This window comes from Oncorhynchus masou, chromosome 33 (assembly GCF_036934945.1).
Source record: "Oncorhynchus masou masou isolate Uvic2021 chromosome 33, UVic_Omas_1.1, whole genome shotgun sequence".
NCBI lineage: Eukaryota > Metazoa > Chordata > Actinopteri > Salmoniformes > Salmonidae > Oncorhynchus > Oncorhynchus masou.
Window position 1 is genome coordinate 5,567,108 of NC_088244.1, and position 9,101 is coordinate 5,576,208.

At 48.0% G+C, this 9,101-nt stretch overlaps 2 protein-coding genes across 4 annotated transcripts in view; one reads left to right on the forward strand and one right to left on the reverse strand.

Annotated features, from left to right (window-relative positions):
* The window catches only part of LOC135527718 (uncharacterized), a 32,734-nt gene extending 28,507 nt beyond the window's left edge, over positions 1-4,227 (reverse strand). For 2 of the 3 annotated variants that reach the window (XM_064956237.1, XM_064956235.1), the window contains exon 1: positions 4,019-4,227. The gene's annotated coding sequence lies outside the window, so the exon portion shown is untranslated. Of the gene's footprint in view, positions 1-3,670; positions 3,805-4,018 lie in introns of all 3 variants that reach the window. The other variant, XM_064956236.1, reaches the window with a different exon arrangement.
* A 503-nt stretch (positions 4,228-4,730) lies between these two features.
* Positions 4,731-9,101, forward strand: part of atp5pb (ATP synthase peripheral stalk-membrane subunit b) — an 8,386-nt gene continuing 4,015 nt past the window's right edge. The window contains exons 1-4 of the mRNA XM_064956238.1: positions 4,731-4,856; positions 5,663-5,699; positions 7,195-7,337; positions 8,763-8,926. Coding sequence (XP_064812310.1) covers positions 4,829-4,856; positions 5,663-5,699; positions 7,195-7,337; positions 8,763-8,926 — 372 coding nt within the window. The 5' untranslated portion in view covers positions 4,731-4,828. The remainder of the gene's footprint in view (positions 4,857-5,662; positions 5,700-7,194; positions 7,338-8,762; positions 8,927-9,101) is intronic.

Here is a 9,101-nt window from a genome sequence, read left to right on the forward strand (position 1 = left end):
GGTTCCCTCGGAGAGTTCATCAATGAGCTTGATGCCTTGATAAGCTCCTTTCCTGAGGACGGCTCACCTCTCACAGTCCTGGGCGACTTTAACCTCCCCACGTCTACCTTTGACTCATTCCTCTCTGCCTCCTTCTTTCCACTCCTCTCCTCTTTTGACCTCACCCTCTCACCTTCCCCCCCTACTCACAAGGCAGGCAATACGCTCGACCTCATCTTTACTAGATGCTGTTCTTCCACTAACCTCATTGCAACTCCCCTCCAAGTCTCCGACCACTACCTTGTATCCTTTTCCCTCTCGCTCTCATCCAACACTTCCCACACTGCCCCTACTCGGATGGTATCGCGCCGTCCCAACCTTCGCTCTCTCTCCCCCGCTACTCTCTCCTCTTCCATCCTATCATCTCTTCCCTCTGCTCATACCTTCTCCAACCTATCTCCTGATTCTGCCTCCTCAACCCTCCTCTCTTCCCTTTCTGCATCCTTTGACTCTCTATGTCCCCTATCCTCCAGGCCGGCTCGGTCCTCCCTCCCTCTCCGTGGCTCGACGACTCATTGCGAGCTCACAGAACAGAGCTCCGGGCAGCCGAGCGGAAATGGAGGAAAACTCGCCTCCCTGCGGACCTGGCATCCTTTCACTCCCTCCTCTCTACATTTTCCTCCTCTGTCTCTGCTGCTAAAGCCACTTTCTACCACTCTAAATTCCAAGCATCTGCCTCTAACCCTAGGAAGCTCTTTGCCACCTTCTCCTCCCTCCTGAATCCTCCCCCCCCCTCCTCCCTCTCTGCAGATGACTTCGTCAACCATTTTGAAAAGAAGGTCGACGACATCCGATCCTCGTTTGCTAAGTCAAACGACACCGCTGGTTCTGCTCACACTGCCCTACCCTGTGCTCTGACCTCTTTCTCCCCTCTCTCTCCAGATGAAATCTCGCTTCTTGTGACGGGCGGCCGCCCAACAACCTGCCCGCTTGACCCCATCCCCTCCTCTCTTCTCCAGACCATTTCCGGAGACCTTCTCCCTTACCTCACCTCGCTCATCAACTCATCCCTGACCGCTGGCTACGTCCCTTCCGTCTTCAAGAGAGCGAGAGTTGCACCCCTTCTGAAAAAACCTACACTCGATCCCTCCGATGTCAACAACTACAGACCAGTATCCCTTCTTTCTTTTCTCTCCAAAACTCTTGAACGTGCCGTCCTTGGCCAGCTCTCCCGCTATCTCTCTCAGAATGACCTTCTTGATCCAAATCAGTCAGGTTTCAAGACTAGTCATTCAACTGAGACTGCTCTTCTCTGTATCACGGAGGCGCTCCGCACTGCTAAAGCTAACTCTCTCTCCTCTGCTCTCATCCTTCTAGACCTATCGGCTGCCTTCGATACTGTGAACCATCAGATCCTCCTCTCCACCCTCTCCGAGTTGGGCATCTCCGGCGCGGCCCACGCTTGGATTGCGTCCTACCTGACAGGTCGCTCCTACCAGGTGGCGTGGCGAGAATCTGTCTCCTCGCCACGTGCTCTCACCACTGGTGTCCCCCAGGGCTCTGTTCTAGGCCCTCTCCTATTCTCGCTATACACCAAGTCACTTGGCTCTGTCATAACCTCACATGGTCTCTCCTATCATTGCTATGCAGACGACACACAATTAATCTTCTCCTTTCCCCCTTCTGATGACCAGGTGGCGAATCGCATCTCTGCATGTCTGGCAGACATATCAGTGTGGATGACGGATCACCACCTCAAGCTGAACCTCGGCAAGACGGAGCTGCTCTTCCTCCCGGGGAAGGACTGCCCGTTCCATGATCTCGCCATCACGGTTGACAACTCCATTGTGTCCTCCTCCCAGAGCGCTAAGAACCTTGGCGTGATCCTGGACAACACCCTGTCGTTCTCAACCAACATCATGGCGGTGGCCCGTTCCTGTAGGTTCATGCTCTACAACATCCGCAGAGTACGACCCTGCCTCACACAGGAAGCGGCGCAGGTCCTAATCCAGGCACTTGTCATCTCCCGTCTGGATTACTGCAACTCGCTGTTGGCTGGGCTCCCTGCCTGTGCCATTAAACCCCTACAACTCATCCAGAACGCCGCAGCCCGTCTGGTGTTCAACCTTCCCAAGTTCTCTCACGTCACCCCGCTCCTCCGCTCTCTCCACTGGCTTCCAGTTGAAGCTCGCATCCGCTACAAGACCATGGTGCTTGCCTACGGAGCTGTGGGGGAACGGCACCGCAGTACCTCCAGGCTCTGATCAGGCCCTACACCCAAACAAGGGCACTGCGTTCATCCACCTCTGGCCTGCTCGCCTCCCTACCACTGAGGAAGTACAGTTCCCGCTCAGCCCAGTCAAAACTGTTCGCTGCTCTGGCCCCCCAATGGTGGAACAAACTCCCTCACGACGCCAGGACAGCGGAGTCAATCACCACCTTCCGGAGACACCTGAAACCCCACCTCTTCAAGGAATACCTAGGATAGGATAAGTAATCCTTCTCACCCCCCCCCCTTAATGATTTAGATGCACTATTGTAAAGTGGCTGTTCCACTGGATGTCAGAAGGTGAATTCACCAATTTGTAAGTCGCTCTGGATAAGAGCGTCTGCTAAATGACTTAAATGTAAATGTAATGTAAATGGATAACGGGGTGGATAATGTGGTGGATAATGGGGTGGATAATGTGGTGTATAACGGGGTGGATAACAGGGTGGATAACGGGGTGGATTCCGGGGTGGATATCCTGGTGGATAACTGGGTGGATAACCTGTTGGATAACGGGGTGGATACCATCGTGGATACCGGGGTGGATAACGGGGTGGATAACCTGGTGGATAACTGGGTGGATAACGGGGTGGATAATGGGGTGGATAACCTGGTGGATAACGGGGTGGATAACGGGGTGGATACCGGGGTGGATAACCTGGTGGATAACAGGGTGGATAATGGGGTGGATAACAGGGTGGATACCGGGGTGGATAACCTGGTGGATACCGGGGTGGATAACCTGTTGGATAACTGGGTGGAGACCATCGTGGATACCGGGGTGGATAACGGGGTGGATAACCTGGTGGATAACAGGGTGGATAACGGGGTGGATAACGGGGTGGATACCGGGGTGGATAACGGGGTGGATAACCTGGTGGATACCGGGGTGGATAACGGGGTGGATAACTTGGTGGATACCGGGGTGGATAACGGGGTGGATACCAGGGTGAATAACGGGGTGGATACCGGGGTGGATAACGGGGTGGATACCAGGGTGGATACCGGGGTGGATAACGGGGTGGATACCATGGTGGATAACGGGGTGGATAACGGGGTGGATACCGGGGTGGATAACCTGGTGGATAACGGGGTGGATAACGGGGTGGATACCGGGGTGGATAACCTGGTGGATAACGGGGTGGATAACGGGGTGGATAACAGGGTGGATAATGGGGTGGATAACCTGGTGGATAATGGGGTGGATAACCTGGTGGATAACCTGTTGGATAAGGGGTGGATAACAGGGTGGATAACCTGGTGGATAACGGGGTGGATAACCTGGTGGATAACGGGGTGGATAACAGGGTGGATAACCTGGTGGATAACGGGGTGGATAACGGGGTGGATAACAGGGTGGATAACCTGGTGGATAACGGGGTGGATACTGTGGTCGATACTCAATCAGGAAATGACACGCACCTCGAGAAGCAGATGAGGGGAATGTAGCCTACGACTGATTGTTATGTCTTTGCCCACAGGTCTCAAACCATTCACAGTTCAACTTCTCTCATCGCATTTTACAGTTGACAGGGAGCTCTTCATCGCTCCTCAAACTTGACAAATGTGTACATATAACACAGAAAGTTTGTAAAACTAATGGCACAATAAACATCTGTCAGTTGCTAAAAAGGCTTTATGTATCACAAGCAAGTTGAAGAAGATAGTTACACACAAATAAGACATTTCTCTGGCTGCTATGACAACAGAGTTTCAGTAGGGAAGGGAAGCATGACTACAGGGAGGTTTATTAAGATATGTACATGTTACCTGGTCAGTCATCAATATTGTTTGACGTAACGGATCCTGAAGAGGCAGTTGTGAAGTTAAAAAAAGAAGAAGAAAAAACCCCCAGCCAAGTTTCTCTGTCTTCTAAACCGTGTCCCCCTTGTAGATTTTCTGTCTTTCTCAAGTCGCTCTTTCTGTCTTGCATGTTTTTTCAGGAAGTGGAAGGGATGGGGAACCACGTCATGCAGGTTCCTCTATCTCACCAACAAGCTGTAGCACCAATGATGCCACACACTGGTGGGACCCATTGATTAGAGACTGCCATGCCCTGTTGACACTGTAGTTGGGTGTAGAAGGTAGCTATTTGGTCGTTTTCCTCTCTCCCCATCTCAGCAAGACTGGTCAGCTGGGTGTTATGTACTAGGAATGTTCTTCTGTACGTACTGTAAATTGGTATAATATGTAACTACTGGACATGATGCATATACACTGTAAAACTCCCATCAATGTATTATTTTGTGTGTGTGTGCTTTGAAAATAACATGGGGCTGATTGCCTCTGGACTTGAAACACTGTGCTTTCAAACTAGGCCTATTCATAACGCTCAAAACAAATTTCAACTACAACTATATTTAGGAGCTTAATAACTAAATATCCCGTGCGGCAAAGGTCATATCTATTTCACTTGTGTGCAACCTAGTGGATTAAACACTGAACAACAGGACAATTTGTATGACAGTGATCTTCAAATCCCGTTTATAATCTCGCGACGTTTGACGGTCTCTTGCAGTAGAAGGGCACGAAGAGAAGGTGGTCAGGAAATCTAAGACTTGGCACTTTTTCGTTTAACCAATGCTGTCTAGGGTCGTTTTCGTTTCAGGTATGCAATGTCAGCGTATCACACATACTATTGAGTTGAAATAGCAGTAGTAATGTCACGAAGTGTGGCTGATTTGAAATGTAAAGCTGAAGGGTAAAGTCTGGCGGAGAAGGCCTCAATCACAATTGAATGAGCAACATGCTAACCCAGCAAGAACAGGGTAAATGTAGCTAGCAAACCGTAAATGTTACGTGGCAAAACTATTCTTTTTGTCCAATCTGGTTAGTTATTGCACTCATATTTTGGAATAACTAACGTTATTTAGTTACAGTAAATGTCAAAGTAACATTGTTTTTGACGTTAGCCAGACTGTCCTTGCTTGTTGGGAAAGGTGTCAAGCCTTCCACAGCATAGCTAACTTCACCGACTGTTGGCAACTCATCGTGCAAGTTCGTCATGCATAATATTGGTGTCTTGAAGTAGCTAATGGTTTGTTAAACAACCAGTTAGCCCCCCAAAAATGTAGGTATCTATCTAGCTAACTAGGGACTATGTCGAGTCCTGGACGGTTAACAAACGTTAGCTAGCGTACTAAACACTTGTAGATGTCGTGGCTATTGTACTTGACAGCTGAATTGACGTTGGGCAGCGAAAGCTTGTATGTGGATACAGTTCACTAGCACAGACTGTTTGACTGCATAAGTAAAAGTCATTATTATTCTCTACCATTATGTGAATCTTTTTTCTTTTAGCAACAGAGCAGACTCTTTCAATCAGTCACATGTTTCATTGACACTTAAATTCATGACATTCAAAACATGTTTCTTGTCTTTTTTAATTATATTGACTGTTCTTTTCTCCTCCAGCTAATGCTGTAAAAAGCAGTGGTCCCCTCGGCGCTGGGTATGCATTTATTATTATTACTTTAACATGAAGCTACATGACGTTCTTTAAGTAAACATTACACAATTAAATGTCAGTACACTGCATTTCAAACCGAGTCAGTTGTTCAACTGAAATGCCTTCAACTGAAATGTCTTCCGTATTTAACCCAACCCCTCTGAATCAGAGCGGTGCGGTGGACTGCCTTAATTGACATCCACGTTTTCGGCGCCCCGGGGAACAGTGGGGTTAACTGCCTTATTCAGGTGCAGAATGACAGATCTTTACCTTGTCATCAGCCCGGGGATTCGATCCAGCAAACTTTTGGTTACTGGCCCAACGCTCTAACTGCTAGGCTTCCTGCCGCTCCATTGGCCCAACGCTCTAACCGCTAGGCTTCCTGCCGCTCCATTGGTCCAGTGTCGTTAGGCTTTGGGACAGGGTTGTAGTTAAGTAAAGGTTAAATAAAATGTATCTTTAAAGTCTAGCCAACTTGGATCTATTTGATTGCTAACAAGGTAGAACAGTTTAACTGTTATGAACACACCCTCGTGTCTGTCTCCAGCTGTTTGAACAGCACGGCCTGTTCATTTTGTTTAGATGTTGAAACCAAGTGGCCTACCTGGATAAGATGCTTATTTCTCAGAATGAGAACGAGATGCCAATTCCTTATAGAAATATTTTTATGCTCAATGCATATTTTTATAAAACAGACTAGACATCTAGCAAGTAACAATATGTGGCTAAAATGATGAACAATAATTTCTCACAATCATGTTCAATGATGCTCTCGTTTTAGTAAAAGGTTACGTTCTCCTCTATTACAGTAAAACAATGTCATTGTGTTTGTGTCCACTTGACCCGGTTCTGGTGGACAAAACCTGAAAGGCGAGTTGAAACTGCTTCTCAGAAAAGGAAGAAGTGATCTCTCGTCTTTGTTGGTGTGAGGGCCTTGGGGTGAGAGAGTGCATGGAAGGAAATCATTAAAAACCTTGATTCTTTCCAGACAAGCATTTGGAACATCGTGCTAAAAATGAAATGAATTTGATATATCGCCCAGCCTAATCTAGAGACACTTTGCTTGTTTTACATGAATAAAACCACGGGTGGCAGGTAGCCGAGCGTTAAGTGTTGGACCAGTAACAGAAAGGTCTCGTTTGAATCCCTGAGCCGGCAAGGCAGTTAACCCCCAACAACAACCGCTCCCTGGGCACTGATGACGTGGATGGCGATTTATTAAGGCTCTGTCTGATTTGAGGGGTTAAATGTTGGAAGATGCATTTCGGGTTCATTTGCATTGTTGTGCAACTGACCAGGTATTTCCCATTCTCTAAATGCCAATTCACAACACTAGATATGTCATTTTAAGGGTCCAGTAGTTTTGATATGAATTGGCAAATTAGATAAATGAAATAAAGGTGACAAAATGATAATGGGGACCTTGAACTCTACATTGAAGTTCTACATGCCCGTCCTCACCATAGTTCCTACAATAAAGTCTGCCTGACATTCCCAGGCTGGTCCAGCTGTCCCACCTCCACACGTCCCCCAACAGCCAAGCTCCAGTCCCTGCTCTGCCAGAGAAGGGAGGCAAGACACGCCATGGCATCATCCCTGAGGAGATCTTCCAGCTCCTGTATCCCAAGACTGGAGTCACAGGTCAGCAGAACTTCCCCATACCTGTAGCAGTGTTCAGATAGAAAAATGATATGTAGAACAAACATGCCTCACTGACATGTTGAATCGCTAATAATGTAATCTGTGTTCATGACTTGTTTATCTACATAATCAACATTTGCCTATTGAATGTGGACATGGACTTACACTCTCCTCTTCCTCTCCTCCTCCCATCCCCTCTTCCTCCTCCCATCCCCTCTTCCTCCTCCCATCCCCTCTTCCTCCTCCCATCCCCTTTTCCTCCTCCCATCCCCTCTTCCTCCTCCCCCTCCCATCTACTTTTCCCCTTGACACTCTCCTCCTCCCCATCCCCTCTCCTCCTCCCCTCTCTTATCTGTGCTCTTCCCCCATCCCCCCTCTTCCCCCATCCCCCTCCAATCTACTTTTCCCCTTGACACTCTCCTCACTTGTGTTCTATTTTCACCCCCAGGTTCCTACATCCTTTTTTTATTTGTAATTTTATTTAACCAGGTAGGCCAGTTGAACACCTTTATTTAACCAGGTAGGCCAGTTGAAAACACCTTTATTTAACCAGGTAGGCCAGTTGAGAACACCTTTATTTAACCAGGTAGGCCAGTTGAGAACAAGTTCTCATTTACAACTGCTACCTGGCCAAGATAAAGCAAAGCAGTGTGACACAAACAACAAGAGAGTTACACATGGAATAAACAAACGTACAGTCAATAACACAATAGAAAAGGTGTGTATATATACAGTGTGTGGAAATGAGGTAGGATAAGAGAGGTAAGGCAATAAATAGGCCATGGTGGTGAAATAATTACAATATAGCAATAAAATACTGGAGGGATAGATGTGCAGAAGATGAGTGTGCAGGTAGAGATACTGGGGTGCAAAGGAGCAATGAAGGAGTGTTGTATGTCATTGAATCTCGTCTGGAGGTTAGTTAACACAGTGTCCAAAGAAGGGCCAGAAGTATACAGAATGGTGTCGTCTGCGTAGATGTGGATCAGAGACTCACCAGCAGCAAGAGCAACATCATTGATGTATACAGAGAAAAGAGTCGGCCCGAGAATTGAATCCTGTGGCAAACCCATAGACTGCCAGATGTCCGGACAATAGTCCCTCCGATTTGACACACTGAACTCTATCAGAGAAGTAGTTGGTGAACCAGACGAGGCAGTCATTAGAGAAACCAAGTCTGCTGAGTCTGCTGATAAGAATGTGGTGATTGACAGTCGGAAGCCTTGGCCAGGTCGCTGAATATGGCTGCACAGTAATGTCTCTTATCGATGGCGGTTATGATGTCGTTTAGGACCTTGAGTGTGTCTGAGGTGCACCCGTGACCAGCTCTGAAACCAAATCCTGTTCTGCTTCTCTCTCTCTTGCTCTTCTCCTCTATAAATGATACTAAATAAACGTTGGCATCTCCACTCCCGTTGTCTCTAGGCCCCTACGTGCTGGGTGCTGGGCTGCTCACGTACATTCTCTCCAAGGAGATCTACATCATCAACCACGAGACCTTCGCTGCTGCCTGCATGGGTACGGTCATCATCTACGGTGTCAGGAAGTTTGGCCCCGACGTCGCGGCTTTCGCTGACAAGCTGAACGAGGTGCGGGATTTATTGTCCTCCTGAGTTTGCTTGGCCTATTTGATCATTCATTGCAGGTCTTCTTGTCGTAAATCTTTTGGACTCTTTTAGTAGTTCTGGAGCAGTGTTTCTCAACTCCTCCAGTATCCCCCCCCCCCCCCAGCAGCCCCAACTCCTCCCCCAGCAGCCCCCCAGC